Source organism: Centropristis striata, chromosome 9 (assembly GCF_030273125.1).
Source record: "Centropristis striata isolate RG_2023a ecotype Rhode Island chromosome 9, C.striata_1.0, whole genome shotgun sequence".
NCBI lineage: Eukaryota > Metazoa > Chordata > Actinopteri > Perciformes > Serranidae > Centropristis > Centropristis striata.
Window position 1 is genome coordinate 30,398,521 of NC_081525.1, and position 25,520 is coordinate 30,424,040.

General features: G+C 37.2%; 1 protein-coding gene across 2 annotated transcripts in view; it reads left to right on the forward strand.

Moving 5' to 3' along the window:
* Positions 1-3,040: 3,040 nt before the first annotated feature.
* LOC131977278 (arf-GAP with coiled-coil, ANK repeat and PH domain-containing protein 2-like) overlaps positions 3,041-25,520 on the forward strand; it is a 67,332-nt gene continuing 44,852 nt past the window's right edge. The window contains exons 1-2 of one of the 2 annotated variants that reach the window (XM_059340499.1): positions 3,041-3,481; positions 22,115-22,172. In XM_059340499.1, the coding sequence (XP_059196482.1) occupies positions 3,429-3,481; positions 22,115-22,172 (111 nt within the window). In that variant the 5' untranslated portion in view covers positions 3,041-3,428. The remainder of the gene's footprint in view (positions 3,482-22,114; positions 22,173-25,520) is intronic. The other variant, XM_059340500.1, reaches the window with a different exon arrangement.

Consider the following 25,520-nt stretch of genomic DNA (forward strand, 5'->3'; position numbering starts at 1 on the left):
CTCATGATTTATGTGAAAAGCCTGATGCCTGAAAGCTGAGTGATGCAGAAAATCTAAACTCACCGATTAAAGCGTCTAGAGGACTGGAGTTACAGCCTTTCTCCTCAGACAAACAACAAAGCTTTGCTCCTTCTTTATGACTTTGATTTAGTTTTTTCATTCATTGACAAGCCACTGGAAGTGACTTGTCCTCCAGTCTGTGATCATCATGTGCCAAACAGCACAAAAGAACAATAGCTTCAACAAACCTTTACCAGACTTTATCTTATGTCTTACCTGTTAAATAAAATTAAAAATTAAAAAAATAATTAAACACTAATGTGTTTTTCCAAGCTTTTCAAAGCAAGCCTGAAAAGCCTGTTAGCCAGTTTATTTTGAAAGTAACATCATCCTAGTCACTACTATAGTGCAGATGAAATACTCAGCTTCATTTATTTAATACAAATGAATAGAAATAAAGCTACATTAAAGCACTACAAAGTGCCAGTAGTCCACCTCAAAATTGTAAATAAAAGCTATATTAATCCAATTACACCTGATAAATAAAATGGAATTGCTATTTTATTAATATTTACCTTTGTATCTTTTGTATTTAATTTCCTCCTTTCAAACATTTTAATGCATAATTTTCTAATTTATTTAAAAGTTACATTTCAATCATTTATTAATTTTAAGTGTGTTTCTTAATTAATATATATTAATATATAATTATATTATGTATTTATTTTGATATTTCTCCTTTTTCCCCAAATAATGCAAATGAGGGGCCTGTAATTCAAAGTGTTTCATGAGGTCAACGTTTTGACAATTTAATTTAATTTAATTTAATTTAATTTAATTTAATTTATAATTCTTTTATTTATTTATCTATGGCAGTGCTTCTCTCTGACCACCAGATGGTGCTGTTACACAACACATCTGCCATTCCCGTTGGATTTCTAGTAACTAATGGGATAAAGCATGGAACTGTGTTCGTATAGGGGTTATACAGCATGTTTGGATGTTGAGTGAGTTTACAGCTCAGAATGAAACATCACATGTATTAACGTATTCGTCTTGTTAACGTTTTAGTATGTTTAGTAGTCGAGGAGTGATTGTGCAATGAGATCTCCAGGATGAACCATAGACTGTAGTAAGACATAAGGAGGCCGTCCTGGGAGCGTCTGTCAACTCACACAAAGATCGTGTAGAGAAACACAGAGGTGTTACTCTTGTTGAGTTTTCATCACCGCGTTGGTCCCCTTGTGCAAAGTGAGCAAACATGGTCACTCTTCTGGGTTAGCTTCTAATTATTTTAGGGCTGCAACTAATGATTATTTTAATTATCGATTAATCTGTCGATTATTTCAACTTTAATTATTAATCGATTAGTTGTTTGGTCAATAAAATGTTGAAAAATATCAATCAGTGTTTCCCAAACCACAAGATGACGTCCGCAAATCTCTTGTTTTTTCCACAAACCAAAGAGATATTCAGTTTATTGTCATAAAGGAACAAAGAAACCTGAAATATTCACACTGAAGAAGCTGAAATCAGAGAAGTTGAACTTGTCTTTAAAAAACTGCTCAAACCAATTATTCGATTATCAAAATAGTTGACAATTAATGTAATAATTGATTATTGTTTGATTAATTGATTAATTGTTGCAGCTCTAAATTATTTTCTTTTTATTTTATTGTATTTTATTCATGTCGTAAAACATTCAATTACTTTTGAAGAATGCTTCAACTTATACGTCAACTTTGCTTTCACATGTTTTTCCTTTAAAGGAAATGTTTCCTACGACACATCAGGCAGGTGAAACCAAACAGAAGTGAAACATGCTTAAGTTCAGAAAAACTATATGCTTAAAACACAATTTCCCATGAAATCATTTAGTCAGTGACAGCACAACATGAATCTTTGTGATCACCTAGCCATCAGCTAGGAGAGATCATCAGCTGACTCATTCATTTTGTCTGAACAGTTAATACCGTATCAAAGCCTCCTCCACACTGCCAAGAATAAAAATAGTATTTTGTAAAAGAATATTTTGTATTGCACATACATTGCATCAGTGACAATTTTACAGCACACATACACATTGTACAGTACAATTTAAATAAGAAATGATCAAGTATCAACACAATATACAAAAAATAGATTTGGGGTTATTGTATACAAATATTCATTGTGATTTGTTTAACAATCACAAGGCACTACATTTCGAGGCACCCCCCCTCATGCCTCCATGGTTGAAAAAGCGTGCTAAAGAGCCCTCAAGAGTGGTGAAAACGAGAGGAAGTGCCTTATTGGCTGCCCTTTACACATGCAAAAAATTATTGGGTGGCCTCTAGGGTGCCCCTTCATACAATAAATTATGATGATGTGCCCTCTAGAGCAAGAAAATTCGATAACGTGCCTTAATGAGTGCACTTCTTGTGCCCTTCTGCCCGTCTTGTGCCTCCATGGTTGAAAAAGTGTTGCTAAAGTGCCCTCTAGAGTGGTGAAAACAAGAGAAAGTGCCTTATTGGCTGCCCTTTACACATGAAAAAAAAAGATTGATTGCCCTCTAGGGTGCCCCTTCATACAATCAATTATGATGATGTGCCCTCTAGAGATTCTATAATACGGTATCACCCGACTGTGAAAAATTTTATGTGAGGTGTTTGCTCTCATTTAGCTCTCAAAGTGCGCAAGATTGATGCATTTTACTAAAAAAATGTACAAATTTTCTCCCGATGGTTTGGTTTGATGGTTTTAATTGTCAGTATCATATCAATAATTACTTTGATCTGGACCTCCTTTTAACTTAATGCTAGTCCTAATCAAGGATGAGGACTATTTCATCATACATGATGCATCATAGCTTTTTGCTGCTGGTGGATCCCCATGTTGTGCAGAATGTGCCCTTTTTATTTTTTCGCCCCTGCCCTTCAAACAGTCTGAGTCCGCCACTGGGCTTGAGTAAATAAAATCTGGAGAAAACAAATCTGAGTTCAGACTTTTGGTGAACTGTGTAAGAGGCTGAGTAGTGATGCATCTGCTCTGGAATAGAGGATCTCTGAGTGAGTCAGTAGTGTTGCGCTGAAGAAAAGCTCTCTCCCTCTGGCTGCTATGACCATAGATATATATATATGGCTATGACCAGCTACCGGACCACACTTTCTGCCTTCACGACTGACCGCTGCGGCTAAAATACTTCTGTTGTAGCGTTTTTTTCGGGCAATCTCACATTGAACATATAGTCTTTTATGGTTGCATCGCCGCCACTTTCTAACCGTAGCTGCTGGCCTCTGAGGCTAGCTGGCTAGCAGAGCAGGGACAGAGTGGAGCCAGCTGGTCGGACAGAGCTACAGTAACGTTAGCAAACAAGCTAATTAGCCTGGATTACTGTCTTTAATCACAGAGAGAGCGCAAAGTCTGCGGGTTTTCCTCACTGCGGCAACATGAAGATCACTGTGGACTTCGAGGAGTGTCTGAAGGACTCCCCACGGTTCAGGTGAGTGATGACATGACGCTTCTTTATTTATTAATCACAGGGAAAAGTAGTTAGCTGCCTGCTATCACAAGCTAATCAGCAGTAAGCAGCGAGCTGTTTGCTGCCACTTTTCTATTTTTGTCTCTAAGTAAAGCTGGGGCCAGCCGGGAGGGAAACCAGACAGAAACTCACTCCCGACCAGTGTGAAAAGCACATAGGAGCAGCAGCAAACTGCCCTGCTGCCTGTTTCTCTATATAAATTATGTAAAGATGGGAATGTTTATTAAAAATGAATGCAGGAAGGCACAGGCTGTGCCAGTAGTCTTAATTTGCCATTGTTTAAAATTTCATGCATACAGTACGAGACTGCGTGACGCTGTGTGACTTACAACTTTCATTTTTATTATGTGCAGCTCATCACACTGTATCATACTTTCTCTTTTCGCTGGAATGAAATACTCTTACTTCTGTTTGCAGGAGTAGGACTGCAATTAACAATTGTTATCATCTATCAGCCACTTTCTCCATTAATCGATTCATTGTTTCAGCCCTGATTAAAAAAAAAAAAATGAAGTAGTCCAAGCCCCCAAAACTATTAATTTTAATCATGTTGAAGACAAAGAAAATGCAGTAGACTAGAGCTGCAACAATTATTCGGTTTATCGAGCAATAATCGATTATCAAATTAATCGTCAACTATTTTGATAATCAAATAATTTTTAAATACAATAAGTCCAAATTCTCTGATTTCAGCTTCTTCAATGTGAATATTTCCGGTTTCTTTGTTCCTTTATGACAATAAACTGAATATCTTTTTGGTTTTTGGGCAAAACAAGAGATTTGAGGATGTCATCTTGTGGTTTGGGAAACACTGATTGATATTTTTCAACATTGTATTGACCAAACAATCGATTAATCGTTTAAATAATCGACAGATTAATCGATAATGAAAATTATCGTTACTTGCAGCCCTACAGTAGACACATTTAAGAAGTAAAACCAGTGTGTTTTTTTATTAATTTTTTTTGCTTAATATAATTACTTGTGTGATGTAGTTTCTGATCAGGTTGTCACAATACCATTTTTATTTATTTATTATTATATATATTTTTTAACAACTTTCACAACCAGTGCTTGTACAGAAAAAGTCACCGAACACCTACCAAAATAGTTGTAATAGTGATGATTATTTCTTGTTGTTCCCATTTGTTTTTATAGCTTTGGTACTTTCAGTGCTATTAAATGTATATTTAACAAGAACTTATTGTTTTAAACACATGGTATTAAGAAAGTGTGGAGCTATCAACACTTTTGACAGCCGAAGTTGCTGATTGATAAAATGACTGAGTCCTCTAAAAAAATGAGCTCTTCAGCAGATTTGTCAGGTGGTGGCTGTTCATGTGATGTATTCCTGGCAGTAGTGTCATGTCTGACATCATCACTCACAACTTTTTTTTTTTTCAATTCATCAAGCCTTAAAGCTGGGTGAAATGGGATGTTTGCTCTCAACTTCCTCCTCACTCACTCTTTGGTTTTCCAGAGATTTGAGAAAACGCCTCCTTCCTCCCTCCGCTCCCTTCGCTGTTGCTGCAACATCCTCTCTCTCAGAGAAACGAGGAACAGATGTTAGAAAGTTGTTTGCAGAACAATGAAGCATTTTTTTTAAAACTTTAGGATCACATTAAGAGGTCTGAATAAATGGAAACTTCCCAGTCAGCTCAGCTGTGGTTCTTAAAGTTGGCTTTAGTGATAAACACTCCAGTGTATTAGCAAGACTGTGTGGGTGAAAAAATCTTAGTCATTATTATAGGCTTATTTATTTATCTTTAGTCTAGTATTTCTTTTAAAGAAGTTTGTAAGTTGTTATGGCCAGTTCTGGTTGCAATTTGAGACCTAATCTTTGCATCATCATCGCACACACTCACCTTTGATTTATTCCTGATAACAAAAAGTCCCGAGTCCCTGTTTGAAGTGATGTTCAGTTTATCAAACAAAGTGAGAAAACTTCCTCCTCTTGTCCACAGACAGAGGATGTGGTCAACAACATGCATTGTTTGCCTGAAACCGAAACCTCTAACCAATGACTATCAGTCCAAATTGATCCCCTTTTCCCAGACACTTCAAATGATACTTCTTCTTTTTTTAAACTTTATTTTTTAATTTGAACAAAGTTATACAAACACACAATCTAGTTTCTACAACTGTTCTCTTTTAAATACACACATTCTAGTTTTTAGACATTTTCTCTTCAAATTTTACAAGATAAAAATCCATCCGAAACATTTATTTTATTCTGTATAGACTTCCCTTTCTTTTCCTCATAATTTTAAACTCAATAGAAGAGGTCATAAAGTCATGAAAAAGACATTATCAAAAACCATGAATAATGAAATAATATAGAATAAATTAAATAAAATGAATCATCAAATGAAGGAAAACGAATAGAATAAAGTAGTGATCGACTAATACTGTTTTTTAAGTCTGATACCGATTATTTTGACATCAGTCTTAACCGATCCCTGATATGTGCTGCCGATTTTTTTTTGGGCTGATTCTTGAAGCCGATATTGCCTTTTCTCCCTCCATTTACATGATGAAAATGACACAATGATAACAAATGTTACACAAGTCTCAATTTAAACAAAAAAGAAACATTTATTAGCAAAACAAGCAAAACACATTAACAGTTGGATAGCAAACAATGTGTATGTTGTTCTAGCCCTCGAGGTGGTGGTGCCTCAGATGATCCACATATTTGATGTGTTTTTCTTTTTTCTGGTATCAGCAGCAGCTCACCAGAGAATGGCAGATGTTGCACCAAGCCTTGCCTGCTGTTGGCTCAATGAAATGGGCTAATTGATCGGTGAATGTACGCACGTATCGGCCGATACTGATACAAGTAAAAAAACGCAAATATCAGCCCAGTCGCCCTCTAGAATAAAGTCTATTCAAGCCCAAAAAATGGAAGGAAGAGAAACAAGCTCCAGGCATATTTTTCAGGGGACATGCAGACATGAAATGCATTATACGTTCTTTTGGCCAACCAATCTGTCCGCCACTTTCGCCGTCCAACTATCCACGTTTAAACCCACGTCCTCATCACCCCTGTAGGTGCCCACTTCTATCCACCCCCACATTGACACCTCACTGCCATCTATAGCAAATAATACTACTTAATCCTCGCTTTTTTATTATAAAATGCATAGTAAGTCAACAATGGCAGAGTCATCTAATCTACTTAAATAATGAAAACATTTCCTTTAATAAGAAGTGTATGTGCAACTACAAATATTAAAGGTATTGGTCCGAATTATTGTAAACAACTTGAAATAATGAGTTGATATTTCTTTTAGTTCATTGACGGCAGCATTGACAAATATTTTGATCATCAATTTTTCAAACAAACTTCCCAAACATTAGTTGGTTCCTCAATTGTGGTGATGAGTAAGTTTTCGCTGTCTTGTGTGATAGCACACTGAATATCTTTGTTGTTTGATCAGTCAACCAACCATTATTTTATCTAGTGATCTGCTGATTATTTTCTCGATCGATCAGTTCATAAATACAATATCCGAGAAAAGTATACATCCAAGGTTAAATGACTTGTTTGCTCAGTCCAAAACACAAATATATTCAGTTTAATGTGATATAAAACAGAGAAAAGCAGGACATCTCTGTGTTTGAGAGGCTATTTTCTGCCATTTTGCATGAAAAATTACCTGAACAATTAATCAATTATTTAAAAAGTTGGCAGGGTTTTTTTTTTACGTGGCTCTAGTAATCAATTAGTCGACTAATCTTTGCAGTTCTTTTGGTCAGAAAAATGCAACATATCCATTTTTGAGGAGATTGTCATGAGCATTCTTCACTATTTTCTGACATTTGAAGATCAAATGAAAATAACTTGCATATTATTCAAAGATTACAATGATTTTTTTGTCCCTCCTCCCACACACAGTCAGTCCAGGCCTTCCTGCCCCAGACCTGACTCTTATGCCTCTCACACAAAAATAATAATAAGTTGCTATAAATAACTTGAGCTTCTTATTGTAGTGAAATATGGTTCATTTTTCCTAAACAAACCACTCTGGTTCTTTATACTATTCCAACCTCTCTGCTCTTATAAAGTTTAATGTGAGTGAAACCAATCATTTGATTCAGATTCGGGAAAATTATCTTCGTCTCTGTAGTTTTCAGAATAACAACCATTAGACTAAAGCATCAACTGAATATCATAATAATGTCTGTGTTTTCTCATGTTAATGTGACAAAAAGCCTCTTCCCATGATCCTCTGCAACCAGCTCAGCATATAGCCTCGTCTCTATCTGTATTTTTAGCAGCATTTGTCCTTCAGGAGAGTCATCTTTCAAAGTTTCCTGGTGGTTCATCCTGATGGGTTGGGACTCATCATTTCACAGCACAGTTTTCCACTCCGACCACCATCGTTTTTACTCTTATTTTTCCATCCCCCACTGTGTTATGTTTGGCTAGGGAAGAGGACATTACGGGAGAGAATGGATGAAAACATGGATATATACACCAGTGTGGAGCAGCTCTCACTCGCTCAACATCTGTTTCCATTTTGGTGTTTGCTTTCAACTTTATGCCAGAGAATATGGAGCCCCCAAATGTGGAGAGGGTTGTTTTCAAGTGGTAATTTGGCACACCCCGCATTTTTTTTTTTTGCTCTCATCCTCGTTTAAGTTGGGAAGCTGTCTATGGTCATAAACCATGCTTTCAGCCCGGAGGAGAGATGCACTGGTACAAAAATTATGTATTTTTGGCAGTAAACCCTGGTAGCCTAGTTTTCCACTTGAGAATAGACATTAGACTCAGCCTTTCCTGGCTCCTCTTCAACTATGAGAGTTGAAAATTCCCTGCAGACGGCTGTGGCTTTTCTCCCCACATGCATAGAAGTAAATGTTTTACATATTTAATTTGCCTTTTTGTCCTGCAAGGTCCCAAGGGAGGTGAACATTTGTCATATTAAGTTAGCAGGATGTTAAAAAAAAAGAAGAAAAAAATTGGTGCTATGTGAGTAAATTCATGAACAAACTACAAAATGTCCAATATGTTTACATTAATTTGCAGATTTTATTTTTCATTTAGGTATTTTATTCCCTTGGTAAACAAGAAGGTGAAAGACTTGCTATATATTCATCAATATATACATGGACATATGTGTGAACACATATTTATATATGTACACATGCATCCAGATTGGAGCCTGATTTATATGGGATTTTTCAGACTGATGCCAATACTGATTTTAGAGGCAGAAAAATAATCAATAACCAATATTGTTGACAATATAGTGCTTTTTGGAGCTGGAATGAAAATAATAATAGAAAATAGATGTGGATTGTGCACCGATTCTTCACCACTGGCACCCAGAGAGCTACTTACTCGAACAAAAACTTTATTTAATAACATTTAACATTGTTATACGTTATTATTCATTATATAAACAATGTATTACATTGTCAGCCAATTCTATAAATGATAACTGAGAAAAACTATAAATAGGAATAAAAATAAATAGCTAAATAAACATTATTACTGTTCAATTTCAGTCACTTGCTAACTATTATAAAAAAGAAAAAAAATAACAATTTAACATATATTGTGTAAAAAAAAGTTTTTATAACAGCAACTATTGGACAACATAACAGGATAAACTGATGAAATAAAGAGACAGAGCAGTAAGTTGCTTGTAGCTGTAGTTAGTGTTGTCGTTTCTAACTTTAATACAATACCTTGAAAAATATCAATATTCAATATGTATTTTCGATTCCACAGGGAAAAGATAACAATATATACAGGGAAAATGAGTATTGAAATAGTATCAAAAATGAAGACTCGATACATTTTTGACAACACATCAGAACAACAGCAGAATATTGCTATATATAATATATTTTTGAATCTGAAATGTCACAATATCTGTTCCTTAATAGCCCACAATGTAGCAGTAGACAGGAGCTAGCCAGCACTGAGCTGATTTCTGTAATTAGCAGCAGCCTTCTTCCCTGTCATCACCCACTTCTTAATCATGATAGCATGATTGCTCGCTCCTGATTGGCTTCGCTGATTCTGAGCTCGGCCCAGTGCCACGATATGAAGTCATCGGTCAAACAGCTCCAGTTGCCATTTCCCCCTGAGTCACTGACGGCAGCTGTAGCCCCGCAGATCCCTGGCAGTCTCCTCTAATACAGAACCCAGAGCCTGACGAGGAGCGCTCGTACTCAATACTCGCTGAATAGTGTCCCATGGGAGTCCAGCTGCGGGCTTGTTAGCATGCCGGGCGTGATGCAGTTTGATTTAATTGAACATTTTCTTTTAATGGTTATTAATAAAGGAAATTAAGAGCTAATGAAATGTGACGACTGAATGTTCTGCTGCTCTATTGGTGCTGCAGTTGTATTTCAGTAAGTAAAGGGCCCTTATTATATTAAAAAGTTATTTTCACTAACTTCTGACTTTTGCTGTCTATGGCCAATGCAAATATACAGAGAGCAAGGAAGCTGATGGGAGCGGGTGTTTGTTGAGATGAGATACAAAATTAGTGAACTTAGATGAACATTTGTGTAAGAGTTATAGTCTGCATTGTGTCTTTGGATAAACAGAGACATCAGAATAGAAAAAGAGTTTTAGTGTACTTTTAGCAACAACATTTATCTGCAGATGGCATCATCTCTTTGTTTCTGAAAGAGAAAAAACTATTGGGACTCCCCGGGTTTTGTCTCAGTGAAATTCTCATCCTGATTATCTCTAAATGGCAGTAAGTGGCCTGATTAATTGGCAAACTGATTAATTGATTACTTGTTTGATGGCCAAACAAGTAATCAATTCATTCTGAAGATAAATGCTGTAGATACATTTATAATGTAAGTAACAGTTGGTTGCACACCTAGTTAATGCCTGTCAAAGTCATTATTCCTGTTCTACATGTTTGATTATCACGCCTCAATCTTTATAGTAGGTTATGAAAAACAACTTCTGTTAGTCAGGAAGCAGAGGATGTACAGGAACTACAAAATTGTCCTAAATGTTCATTCATTACAACAAGTAGAATTTCCCTAGAGTCGGTGTAACAGTTTATCTTTCAGTAATGACCTCATCTTGTTGATGTTGTTGTTGAAGTTCGTGCGTCTAATGGTGGGACCCCCCTCCCCCCCCCTCCTCCATATCACCACTGCTCCGCTCTCTAACAATTACAGGATCTACGTCACAGCGCTGAAGCTCACCCCATTCTTCACATTTCCATCCACAGTATGTCATGAACCGGCTCATAGCTTAAAACAAAACAACGGAGACCACACATGTATTCAAGTTATGAGTAAATAATGTTTATTTGATTCAATGAAAACAACACAAAGAAACTGAATTATGTGAATCAGTATATCAGTGGTGAGGTGTGTGCATGCATGCGATGTGATGAAATGCAGGTGTATGAGCTGAAAATAACTAACAAACAAAACAAAACCAACTGCACCAAACAAAGGTGGTGGCTGTGGAGGAGAGGGAGAACTGAGGCCTCAGCTCCTCTATGTAGCCTCAGTGATTGGGACTGGATTCAGGTGTTGAATTGTCTGCCGCCACTGTCATTTCACTCCAGGGGAATAAACTCTATGCCTTCCTTTGTGACATTAGAGTGTTAATTAGAAACGAAAAAGCAAACTCAATGTGTTATTTTAAGTATTGTTTTCTATTATACAATTAAAACATTATTAATGCTTTGCAACAGGGGCAGGTTCGTAAGGCATGCTTTCTTCCAAATTACTCAATTTACCATAGCCAAAAACTGTAAAGCGGAAATTATTATTGGATTTTCAAATTTCCAGTGGCCCTTTAATTTAATCATGTGTGAAGAACGCTTACATTGGGTAAGTGTAGCAAAAATAGAAGCTCAAAATGGCAATATTTATTATTATTTATTTATTTATCACTTTATTCTACATGTCTCATTTAAAATTTTACCAACAAACCAAATAGTGTAAAAAACATTAAATTCTCCACTCCTCAGCGCAACTGGAAAGCCAGTACTGACTTGGCCGAGACCAACAGTCACGTGACAAAAACGCTGTTAAACTCTAGTCTAAATGAACCGAGGCTGCTTACACAGATCAGAGAGGAGTCGACAAGAGAGGATGTAAAAATGTAAATAGTTCAACAATTATGGCATGTGGAGGCCTCTTTTTCCCCAATATAAGAAACACTTGAACATGTTGTATAGATAGACTGCATTTTATTCAATTTTTTGTAAAATCAATTTGAAAAGAAATGCAATTTTAAAAAAAAAAAAAAAAAAAAAAAAAAAAGATTTTTGGTAGTATGACTGTGTTTATCTGCTCAAAAGGCGTTTTTTGAGTTCTTTCCATAAAACAGCTTGGGGTTCAGAGGGTTAAAGGCAGAAGCATCAGAGGGAAGAAGAGCTGACAAAACGCTGCTGGACACTATCCAAAATATAATTAGAAAACATCAAAGCAAAGTTGTAATGCGGGGCTATTCAGCTGTCAGACTTATCTAAATTGGATTAGTTATAGTCATTTGGAAGTAAGCCTGCGGAGTTTGAAGCTGTTTTATGTAGGAAAATATAAATATGGGATTAGACTCAGATTCTTAAAATTTAATGACTCCGTTTGGGACCGAGCAGAACATTTATTATGACATTAGGGATGCAATTGAGGACTATTGTCACTATCGATCTTCCCATTATTTTTTTTTTGTGATTAACATTTTTTATTTTCCATTTTCATTGACAAGTAAATAAAATACTCGTTGCATGGAAGACATAATTTGTTAACAAATAAAGAGATTAAGATAATAATAGCAAACATAAAAACATACAAGAAAAAGAAGAAGCACCGGTATATATTTATCCACAACTAACTAAAAATTAATTAATTAATTAATTAGAAAAAAACAAAACAAAAACAACAACAACTAACGTCTCTCCACTATATAACCCGCTTCAGGGCCCTTTTAGAAAGTGTAAATAATTACCCCATGTTGCTTCATATAGATCCAGTCTACCCAGTTGTTTACATGACGTTTTTTCGAATGCTGTGACTCTTGACATCTCAACAGCCCATTCTCTCAGAGATGGCACACCCTCCGTCTTCCATCCCCTCCCATTATTTATTTTTAAGAATCGATTTATTCTTTGGTTCGGACAAAAGAATGCAGGTATCGTACAGTGGAAACAGATTTCAAGTCAAGTGCAGAACATCTGCATTAGAAAATACCCTCCAATTTGGAGGATTGTGAAATATGTGCAGAGCAGATGGTCTTGGAGTGTCAGCTCGAGTCTTTGAAGTGCTGAGGTCTGTGCCACAGATCCACAGGAGACTCCATTGTGTTGGCAGCGTGAATGACAAACCTGTTCAACTGCCTCACTCCTCCTGCATGCAGAGTGCGCACAGCCTGCTGGCCCGCCGCCAACACCCACACCGAGCCAGAGAGGCGGCACTCTTTGTTTTGGTTCACGGTCACTGAATCACTGCGAAAGAATTAGGTGTCTCCGCTTTTTACAGGAGATGTTCCTGTGTAGTCAGAGCTGTAAGTGATCGGTGGAGGAAGGCGAGCAGCACAGAAAGGATCTCCGGCTTTGTTTGTGTCTGTTCTTTCTGCTGGTTGGTTGTTGGCAGTGTAAGAGTTTTAGTCACCCACTTCTAAAATAACACCATTTTATGTAGATGTTTACTTAGTAACTACAATAACACACGTGCACCAATTTGAGTGGATTCCCGGGCAACCCTCTTAAGTGTTGGCGCCATGTCTTTCCGTCACAATTTAAGGTGGTATTGTGTGCTGCTGCTCTGCATTACAAATGGATCATACAGTGGCTATAACATTTTTACCTGCCTATGGGGCTTTTGGTTAATATCTTTTTAGATATTTATTTTTCAGTGCTGAAATAATTCACCTGCAACTTTTTAAAGGGGGGACTTTATGATTTTGGTAACTTATTAAGCAAATAGGATCAAATATGTGTTTGTTTCACATGAAAATGTGCTGTTTTTGTCTTTTCTTTGTTATTGTAAATACAGTTTTTTGACTGGTTTTGGAGAAAACTAGCAATTTAAAGACGCCACATTGGACTGGACATTGTGATGATCTTAATTTTTTTAATTAATATATTTTTAAAATAGATTTCACTTAAAAAACAATATTAATGATTCAAAAACATGTGCTTATGGCAGTCTTTACCCCTTGCATTGGAAATGGTTTCAGGTGGATTGTAATTGGATAGTGTGTAAATATACCCAAACCCCATTGAAAACAGATTATCTGATTGTGCATTGTGACCACATTTAACGCAAGTGTAAATGCTAATGCCTTTTCAATCCAAATACAACAACTAAATGCACTGACCGGACAGCAGGGAGCCCACAAAGAACATTGGTGCGCAAAAACCCTGTTGGAGAATTAAAAGTAAATCCAAAGAATCACAGCCCGGCACGGCACAGTCTCGTTGCTGGGAGCTGAGGCGAGAGCTGCCTGTGCTGGTGGTCGGTGCACTTCCAAAATGTCTCAAAACTGCATTTCAGACGGCAGACCTTAGATACATCTCTACCTGGCTGTTGGCACCATGGCTCCTCAATGCAGCAGCCAGATGGTCGCCTTTATCTACAACACCTGACAGCTGCAGCAGGAGGAGAACGATGTTGTTGATGGACAATCAGATCTCAATTGGATCTCAATGTGGATGCTAGAGACACTAATACCAGGTATAAACATATTCAGGTTTAATGATTTCACCAATATGTGCCATTTGGACAAAAGATTATCATTAGCGTTTAAATGCCAGGAGTAAATGGGGCTTATTACTAGTTTAATTAGACTCAAACTCCATTTTGGCCCTTCTGTCATCCAATTTAGATCAAAAAACGTCCTGCTGTTGATAGGTTACAAGATTAGATGTAGACGATGTAAACACGGCAGAGGGACAGTTTAAGAAGTGTGAGCAGGTCGCTTCTCTTCTGGCCGAACAGAGTTGTGGACGTCTGTCTGCCGTTTACGGTGTCTCAGTGTCCGTTTGCGTGATCTTGGTCAACTGAAAGCGAAAAAGGACCCAAATACTCCCTCAGTGAAGCTGAATTGGCCTCTTTCTCACTGATGTGGTTTACAAGGCAGGCTTTTTTTCTTCTTCTTTTCATGCGCTGTAGTCTCCTTCATACCACACGTCTCTCTTTATTTAGCCCTGAGCTTCACCCTCACACCCAAACAACACTTAAACCAGGATGTCTTAGTTCCCTCATTTATATTGTTCCATTTAGCGAAAAAGCTAGTAATCATGTGTTTCTTTCTACTTTCCTGCTGGAAGTTACCGCGCTTTGTCACGGAGGGAGAGTCCTCTGCGAGCTGTAAAGGTCAACAAATGTGGTGGAAATGATTTGTCTTTGGTGCTGAATGAGTAAAACCAGACACTGTGTAGTCACAGCAAATACACTTACAGCTGCTCACATGAACCCTGGAGCATTTACTGTACTTCTTTAATGGAGTTTTCCTAGACAGTTTAATAGGATTTTAAACAGAATCAACTCCATAAAGCAACTTTTGTGGCACTCAAAGGAAATAAGAGCTCAAACAAGTTGGATTGAAAATGTATCTGCATCTATTTTGATAGTATTCAGTTAGTTTGGAACAGGGACGATTATTTTATTTAGCTCATTATTTTCTCAAGTAATCCTTTAGTATATAAAATGTCAGAAAATATTCCATCCCAGCTTCTTAAAGTCTGTGTTGATGTCTTTAAAGGTCTTCTTCTGACAGTCCTAAAGCCAAAGGTTCAGTTTAAAATGATGCTAAATCTCCGTATTTGAGAATTTAAAAATATTTGCTGAATATTTTTCCCTCAATTGACTGATCAATTACACAACAAACCATTACAGCTCTAGTTTGAAGTCCTTTTTAAGGAAAAGTGCCAAAATTCACTGGTTCCAACTTTATTCAATTAGAATATTTACAAGTTCTTTTTGGCAGGTTGTAGGATGACTTTTTAGAGCGTCCACAAAAACAACAGATCCCTAAAACACAATCCAAAAGAACCCTACGAAGCACTGTTCAATCTGTAATCAGCAGCCAAAATAAATGAAATACAAGAGCACAAAATATCCTGGACCAAACTGTAAGCGCTGTATGTTTGATAATACTTAACTACCGCTCAGATTCAGGGCTCCATTCCATGTTTTAGAAACAAATTCCTTTAATGAATTTGCTACAAACCACTTGAATAGAAAGGTGGTATATTATGACTGTTGTCAGGTTTATTTAACTCACTGAGATGCGATAGTCTCCTGATTACATCTTAACACAGGGTCTTTACTTGTCTGCTTTGGCGACAGCTTCTCCTGCTTCTAGTTTGCAGAAATCAGATGCTTAATCTCTTTGCACTGAAAGCAAAGTACCTGCATGGTCTATGCTGGCTGCTTATCACCCAGTCTACGATATCGCCTTATCACACAGTGTGCTGTTGAGATGCAAGCTTATTGACGCCATATTGTAATGTTAAGACAACACTGGATCACTATATTGAGAATGGTGACGTGTGTCTGAGTATTTCAGGGAAACAAGGTCCCCACCGGGTTCATTTTTGACTTGTTCAGCAGTTGAATAAGAAATGGATGCTATTGAAACTTGGGAAATATGTGCTGGTTATTTTTCTGAGGCTTTCAGACGTCTAAGAGTGTTCAGATAATCTCTGCCATGACAGTGGGAGCATGAAAATGATCTCTCATGGCCTTCAGCAGACTCTTCACTTTCTTTACCCCGAAAAATGTTTCTTTTTCTTTCTTGGTTCAGGTTTTTTATTCTCCACATATTTTAGTTTCTATAAAGTCAACACCATTATTGAGCCTTTGTCCTCCACAAATAGCATTTTAAATGTGTGAGAAATATATTATTCTCTCCTCTGCAGAGTCTGGTCTCATGTTTTACCTATAAAACCCACTTTCTAATGCTTTAGAAGTTTTCACACCACAGATGAAGAGATTTCCTGCTCAAAATTCAGTTATAAAATCTCAGTTATAGCTGATGTGTCTGTCAGTCACACTGCACGGCAGTAGAGGAGGTTGTACCAGCTACTAAAGTTTCTTATTTCTGAATTTTCATTCAGAAAATGCTGTTTTCAGCCTTTAATAATAAAATATTTCCTACTTTTATCTGTTTTTACATCATTAAACCAAATACATTTGGGCTTTTGACTGATAAAACAAGACATTTACTATAAAGACGTTACTTTTGACTTTGAGAATCCAGGATGGTCACTATATCCTGACATTTTATAGACCTAACAATTAATCAAGAAAATAATAATTACATCTCAATATAGGTATATATCATGATATAGCGTGATTTCTGACCATTCAAGTATTGCTCAGCTGCTGGTTTATCAACATTGCAACAGAAATGATAATATATATAAAAATGTATACAAGAGACATTTTTATACCGTTCTGGCGGTGATTTGATTGACAAAATGTGAGTCAAATTACAGTGAATATGAAGCTTTTATTCTAGATTTTTACATTATTGAACAAAGAAAAATGTTGCACTTGTTTCCGATGTATCAACAAAGATTTATTCTCACATGTTATCATACACTCGTCATAGCTACTTATGAACTGACAACATACTCTATTCTCTTCATTATCTTGTTTTGAGAAGCTGGATTAAGAGATTTAGGTTTGTATCAAACGTGATTTCCTTTTATGCGTGTGTGTTGTGCAGTGACTGAAGGACATTGTGTGACATTGTTGTTTGTGCTACTGTGCAGCTTGGTGGGTAGAGAGTGGCTCTGAAGGGCCCACTGATTTTTTTCATACCAAATAGGGCAGCAACTAACAATTATTTTCAGTATTGATTAAACTGTCGATTATTTAAATGATTAATCGATGAGTTGTTTCGTCAATAAAATGTTGAAAATATCAATAAATGTTTCCCAAACCACAAGATGACGTCCTCAAATCAGAGAAACCAGAAATATTCACATTGAAGAAGCTGAAATCAGAGAATTTGGACTTATTGTCTTGAATTAAACCAATTATTCGATTATCAAAAAAGTTGACGATTAATTTAATAACCTATTATTGTTTTGATTAATCGAATAATTGTTGCAGCTCTAATACCAAGTAATTCATAATTAATAAAATGAGATCACATGGTTCTCATCGTGTAAACTCGAGCAGCTCTATAGGGATAATAAGGCAATAAAGAAAACAGCCCTAATTGTTTAATGTTCAAGTAATCCTGGTTGGGGACCCTACAATGCAAAGCTAATTTCTCTGAAATTTCAGGTCTTTCATGATCTTTTTTACTTGTTAAGTGTTGGCAGTTTTCATGATGCTTGGAGAGAAATTTTTGAAGAAATGTGACCAAATGGGACATTCAGATTATGAATTTTGCACACTGTTGCACACCACCAGATCCTCAGGGTCAGGCCAGAGTGTCGGTCAGCAGTCAGTATATCAATGTCAGTTGAATTTTCAGGCAGATGACTGCTGGTGATTCTCTAAATCCCTGTTCTTTGTCTTGGTGTGGGTTATTTGCACAATGGCTTCATGGAATTTGAATGTATTTATCTTGTGTACAAGATGAGTAACCGTGTTCTCTAGGAGACTGTATCACCACATTTTCCAGGGAAAAAGAGGTGTGTGTTAGAATTAAGAGTCTGTGTCTCTCGCTCTCTCCGGCTTTCTTCTGCTGCTCATTATCCAGACTCAGGCTGGACATGCTCCAAGGTCAGAGCTCTGAGGCAATGGCCCAGATTTTCATTTTGCCAGGGCCCCTCCTTTTCTTATCCTCCGTCAGCACTTTCACAAGTTCACCCTGCAGGCTTGAGTTTCAAGATTAGAAGGAAATAGTCATGTTCTCGTGGTTGCGTTGAAAGCCAAAGAACGACTGATGGGATTATTAATGCTAATATTTGACCTTTTTCCAGATCCCCTTAGATTTACGCATGCACCTGCCCTTCACATGTATCCTGTTGTTTGCACCTGAGCAGCTACACCTGAGCAAACAAGGTCAAGTGCTTATTAAGGACAAAGGGACAGGCGTTGTTTAGTGAATGAAGGGTATCCCAAGATTTAAAATGTTACAGATCTGCTTAAAGGTTGCATTAACAAATATAAATTAACAATAACATATGAATTGCCAGAAAGCTTCTATTGAATTGATTAGTCACTGTATTATTGTGGTGGATTTGTGTAGAGATAATATAAGTGCAATTATTATTATGTATGTTTGGTGTATGGTTTCTGGCAGTATTGAGAGTCAAGATTGTAGGTTGTACTTACTAGATTTGTACCAGCAAAATGCCCTGTGTATAAATATAGACAAATATAAGAATAGGAGTCAGACACTAGAACCCGTCAGCAGAAAACGGTCACCATGTAGGTGATTCATCAAAGAAATGGACTTTGCCTGTAGCAACTGACAAAGGCAAACAAGGCCCACAACATGCTCTTTAGCTTTTGAACAGGATTAATGTCTCTTTGAAAGAGACGAGCTCTTTATTGCTTTTGACCCTGTTTTACCCTCCCTGTCTACTTAAGACTTTAGTTCATTCAGCTGTGTTTGGGTGAACAAAATGTCATAAAAAAAAACACTACAGTGATGCAACTCTGTGACTGTTCCCATGCTGCAAGCCTTTCTCATAGATTATAAACTACAGAAGAATTAAACTGATGTCAGTTTATGCTATTCAGGTTTATGTTTTAATGTATTAATCAAAGTAAACAAGATGCATGATATATATTGGCCAATAATTTGGAATTTATACAGTTATGTATTGTCTTGATAATGACATTTTAGCAGATAAATGCAGCTGATAATATGTAACCAAATTGCCTCAATGACTTAGTACAGCTGTCCCCCTTAACTCTTCTTCATTGACTTATTCTAAGCATAACGGTCCACTGTGTGCCTGTTTATCATTGTGTTTTATCTGCAGACTAAGCAGACAATTATGTCAAAGTATTTAATTATAATTTGCAGGCATAATGCTCTATAAAAAGTAAAATTGTTTTTGGATGTAATTTCCTAGAACAAATAAATGAACATTTGAAGAGTCAGAACTGTTCTTTGTTTTTGTTGTGTTAGCAATAGTGATAATCTGGTGAGGTCAGAGTTATGAAATATTAAATCATCCTCAATCATCACTTGGCCTTTCTTACCCGCTGGAGTGCATAAATTGCACGTTATAAACTTATTTTTTGAATTAAGAAAAGGGTGAAATTATCAGTATTAGCCAGGAGAAGCAGGCTATTATCATATCAGCATTAAACACATTTGAGCAGTTTAAACTTGTGTTTATTTCTGCAGGCAGTTAAGTTTAGGCATGCCCACATTTCAGCTTAGTGATTAGTTGCTTTCTTGCAACTGCAGCTGCAGCTGCAACAATTGTAATTTCTTAGCCAGCAAGTGAGCACATTTTTAAATGTATTTTGAACATGGTAAGGTGTGAGGTCAGGTTCAGCCATGGAGCACCACTCCTGAACATAGTGGGGCTTCTTGGCACCATTGAGGCCAGACTGTCATGCAGCCAGATGTTGGGTTTCCACCAATATCAGCATTCTGCCTGATGTTTATCTTGGTTTCATTAAACACATTAGCATTCCTAAGTGAAGAGACCTCTAAAACTTTCTGCAAAATGTCTTATTAAATCGTTTATATTCTGTAGTTGGGGTGAATTTAAATGCTTGAAGTTTGCATAAATGAAAATAAGACAAATGCACAACAGAACACAGTACTTTACATTTCAACCTTCTTCATATAAACCACCTCCAAGCTGCCCTTAGCCCAGAAGGCTTTAATAAATATATATAATTATTTAGGATTTACTATAAAAAGAGCAATGGCTACATACACAGTCAAGTGACAGTGAAATTAAAATTCTACTATTTTTTTTATATAACTCTGATGATACCTGCTCTGATACCAAAACAACGCCTTGGAGTATAAACACATTATCCACATAACCTTTTAAAAAGATTCTGTACATGTACACAGGAATCCTTGTTCCCTGCACCTCTTGCTTAGAGCCCTCCACTCAGATCAGCCTCTTGTTTTTCCCTGACAGCCACCAGATGTTGACAGCTGTCAGTGTGACACCATACGGAAGAACAAACAGCTGGAGGGGGTTTGGGGAACGCCACCCGCTGTTACTGCTGGGTGTCACTGTTAATCCCACTGCTTTATACTGACATACACACACACACACACACTCACACACACACACTCTCACACGATGTCTTGTGAGTTTTCCCTTGAATAAAAACAGTGACATTCAAGCGTTAAATTAATGATCTTATATCCAGTGATTTATCCTGAGGGTAGCAGCATAATGAAACCTGAAATCTAGATAATCAGTTTAATAACAAATTAACAAGGGACAGAATACTCGGTAAATGTAAAACTGTTCACATTGTGTAAAGATCAAACTTTCTGCGTACTGTACTGCGAACATGCATCATGTAAAAGCCACAGTTTAGCTCTAAGATATGACTGAGTATATATGAACATGCATTTTAGTCTCTTCAATCCTGCAGTGCAGTTTTTTACTGCTTTGTGGGCCTGTGTTTTTTACCTTGTCGGGTGGAAAATCAGCACAAATTATACCTTTTTAATGTGGTTGAAGTTGCCAACATAAATAATGCATGGCACTACGGTTGTAAACACAAAATGCTGTGGTGTTATTAGGGTACATGTGTTCAAGCACAACAAGCATCTTTCCTGCTGAGGTAAACTAAACTTGCATTCTGTTGTAAGTGTACTATAGTAGTGCCACTTATCAGACACTTATGTACTTTTTATACTGGAGTAATTTCACAATAACATGTTAAACTGTGTAGATTATTATCAAAAATGAGTGCTGATTGAGCCACCAAGCCTGTGCTGGGAGGAGGTCTTTGAGTTTCCCCTTTCGTGGCACTTGCATGCTCCGAGGCTGTCTGTCCTGTGGAGAACCAAGCTGTGCTTTGTCACATTTTAAGGGGCAGACTGCCAGACCTGACTCCAGCCCTGCAGCATTACCCAAAATGGCAGCTAGCTCCGTTTGGCTGCCTCTAATGGTGTGTGTTTCTGCACGCGGTTTTGTCAGCACTGGAAGACTGCATTATATCATGTCTTACAAATGTAGTTTTCAGAGGATGTATTTGTAGAATATGGGTGTTTTATTGTTACATTCAACTTGAAGTACCTCCAACATTTAATTGGTCGAGATAATTATGAAGTTGGGCAAATATTATCCCATAATTATAGAGCGTGATGACAATAATCCGTTGATGTAATCATGAAATGAAGTCTGGGATATTTGTGCTTTTCTAATGCTTTATATGCATGTGCTGTGCTGCTTATTGCCTCCTTTGTACTTTTTTAAATGTTTTAATTCAATACATACTTACTTTATCAATCTGCAAACCCTTAAGGCATTTGGTATATGGGAAATTTGCATTAAAGTGGCAAAGAATGTAAACAGAAGTGGTGCAGAGGGAGTTTATACTCTTCTTCTAAGGATTCCCCTGCAGACTGCATCTTTTATCTTCCCTTCACCGTCAAGAATATAAACTCTTCTCAGTGTCAGTGAAGTTGATAGTATTGAGTCATGGTTACACTTGATTTCAAATGCTTTTTTTGTCCTTTCCCCACAGAGCCACCATTGAGGAAGTGGAGGGGGATGTGTGCGAGTTGGAATCCAAGCTGGACAAAGTGAGTACCACCCATGAAAAACATGCCTAATTGTTCATTTGTTCTGCTGTGTGAACTGGCAGCTCCAGACGCCTTCATGTAAGTGGAAAGTTGCAGGTTTGTCCCTGGCCTCGTCCCCAGTATAACCCCTGGCACACTGCCTCTGAGTAACATAGACACCTGGCTTGCACTTTGCTGAAATATGTGGGTGCGTATGAAGTATTTTTGGAAACACACTCATTATAGTGCGTGCTGTAATTGAGCAATTTGACTTCTATGATTCCTAAAAATGACGACTCCAGTATTTTAGATGTAGCAGTGACTCAGAAGTTGGAGCAGATCACATCTCCGTTCATTGCCAACACAGTGGGGAATTAACACCAACTAACAGCCAAATGGCGGTTTACCTGTGCCTGATTAATTCACTCCATGAGGCGTTAATCATTTTTTATTCCAACATTTTGTTTATCAAAATCATAAAAATGGTGACTGAATCTGTTCTGGCCCAGACCAGAGATGGAAACATGTTTGGTGCCATAATTTGTTTGCAGGTGGTGTTAAACTAACAAGTCTATTAATGCATAGCGAGATAAAAATCGTTTCATCCAAAAAGTGTCAATTGAGGACTATGACAGGGTTACGGACCATTAAAAATGAGATTTTCAGCTCATAAAATGTCTTCAAGCTTCCTCTTTTTTAAATTGTGGTATGTTACAATTGAACTGATGCTTAGTTGGATGGAAATCTATCTCTTAAATATGTTTTCAGTCAAACCTCTTTGTCTTTTTTTCTCTTGTAATATTGCGATTGGTTCTCTACAAGCCACCTGCTCTTACGAAGATAACAGGATAAATAACAATAATACACAAACAGTCCAGAGGATGCGAAGCTAAAGACAGTTGGCCTGTCTTTGGCCTCAGAGAAGACACAAAAGTCTGTGTTATTTCTGATAGTCTACTGTGTGAGTGCATGATACCCAGAAGTCTAGGGCTTTCCAAACAAATTTTAATACAAAAATTCAATTAAGATGTTTGTTTAATTTAAATACAGTTTTATTTATTTAGTTTATAGATTTTACATGTGAAAGTTGAATCAAAAAATACAAATGTCCCTATTAATATTGTCAGTTCTTATCATCAAAGCTCAGCGCTAATGTGCATTTGTTTTGCTGAAGAAAGAGTGTGAGTTTTTGGCTGTCGAGGTCTTAAAAAGGGCTTAAAACACATTGCATTTCATCTCAAAAAGTGTGCAACAACCCTGTACGAAAACTAGTCCAGAGTGTGCGAAGTAACGGCTAACTTTTCTATTATATTCAGTCTTGCTTTTTGGTGTTTTTTCTGTAGCTGGTTCAGATTTCAGTTCATCTCACTCACTCTGCTCAAATTAACTTGACTAAACTAAACAAACTGGAGTTAATCGGTAGTTGTGTCCTGCCCTGATAACAAACCAATCCCTCCTCCCATCATATCCCTGCAGAGCTGAGAGTATGTTCACTAGCTGAGGGCGAGACCTCGAGCTTGGAAGATCCCATTTCATTGTTTCTGGACTTACAGTCTTACTTACAGAGTCCCACCCTCCTCCTCACCCCACCTCTATGACTCAGCCCCGGCCTCACTTCCCCTCTTGCTCTGGAGAGGAAGGATCTGCTGGGGAGTGGGAGTGTTTGTGTGAAAGTGCGTGTGGGTGTTTGTGTGTGTGTGTGTGTGTGTGTGTGTGTGTGTGAATTGAATGCGTACATGTTTTATTCGGTGGAGTCAAGAGACAAGGGGCTACAGAGAGCAGAGCTTCCTACCTGCAGACATACACACACAGCCATGCAGCCAAAAAGTAAACCGACATCGAACTGAGCCCATATTAAATCTGTTAATAAAAAGGGCTGTTTTCCTAACAGACTGCAGACAGTGGCTAGCTGAGATCTTATTATGAGGCTTTGGATCTTTTACAGGTTAGGTTCAGGTCAGATGTAATTGAACTGTGAGAGAGGCTTTTATTTCAAAGAAGATGAACAGCAGTGTTCCTTTTATTTAAACCAATAAAAGAGAAGTATCACATGTTAACCTAAAATATTTCTGACCTTCACGTTAAGAAATAGATTATTTATATAAAAATCAACGAGCTCATGCTGGACAAAAAAAAGCTAAACTATAAATACATTTAGTTTATTCGGTACACTTTGCTAATACTAATGCAGCTAATGCAACAATCCTGCAATAAACCTTTCTGTTATGAATTTTGTTGAAACTGTTTTGGAGAAGTGTTGATTCAACTTCATGATCATTTTAGAGTCAGCAGTCTGTGGTCCTGTTGAACAGTAATGCATTACTGTCATTCAGCTTACCTCCTTTGGTAGAAATGCAGAGGACAAAATAGGGGCTGTTACATTCAAATGCATTAGTTTTAGTTTGGTGTACCTATTAAACTGGCAGCCGAGGGTTCAGCCACATTGAACAGAGCAAAAGTCCTGTGGAGACAGCAGTGTTAGTCAAGTCTTTATTGCACTTAGCAAACACAAAAGTTTAACTTCCTAACAACTCCTACTGTGATACATTTATAAGGGTCTAAAAATGTTTTGCAGAATTCAGCTACAGAATGTGTGAGACAGAACGATATGCAAAGGGTGATGGTGTGAGTGGATGGGTGTCAGCGAGTGTGTGTTTTAGATAAAGGATTATCATGAACCATCAAGAAAAACAAAATATTTTTTTTAGATGAAAAACTGTTTCAGCAGCATGATCTGGATTAGTTGACTATATTTCACTGTATGATTCAAACAAATTACTTACATTTTTTTACAATGTCCCTAATTTACTATAATTCTGCTGCAAAATATGAATGTTAATTGATTAAATACATCCTTCCTGAGGGAGACAAACATTAAGTAATTTATGTACAGTATATTAATTAGTTCCTAATCTGTGAAGGAAACTGCTTAAAATTTGCATTTTTCGTTAAGTTATTGAGCTGCTTCAGCTGCAGAAGCACATTCAGGCTCTGTGTCATCTCCTGTGTGGGAGTAGATGGAGGTCGGCCAGCGTTCGTTGTGAGTTTACATAACCTGGAATTATCTTTGCCCCCAATGAGTCAGACGGCAAAGAAGTGCCTGCTGTTAATTACCAAGAAACTGACGAAGCAGCAGTGTTAGACTTTTGCTCTGCAGCTCTACGTTTCAACAAAAAATGATTCCTGAATCCTTTTTTAGCAGCAAACTTTAAGTGTTTTTAATAAGAAAGAAAGCCCTGCAGAAACATCCAGTACTGTTTCTAGTTCCTCTTCATTCAAGTGTTATCATCTTCTCTCCACTTACTGCATTTTTTAATTCTGTCTCCTTGTACCTCTAAGCCAGTAATTCTCAACCTTTTTGAGTCGCGA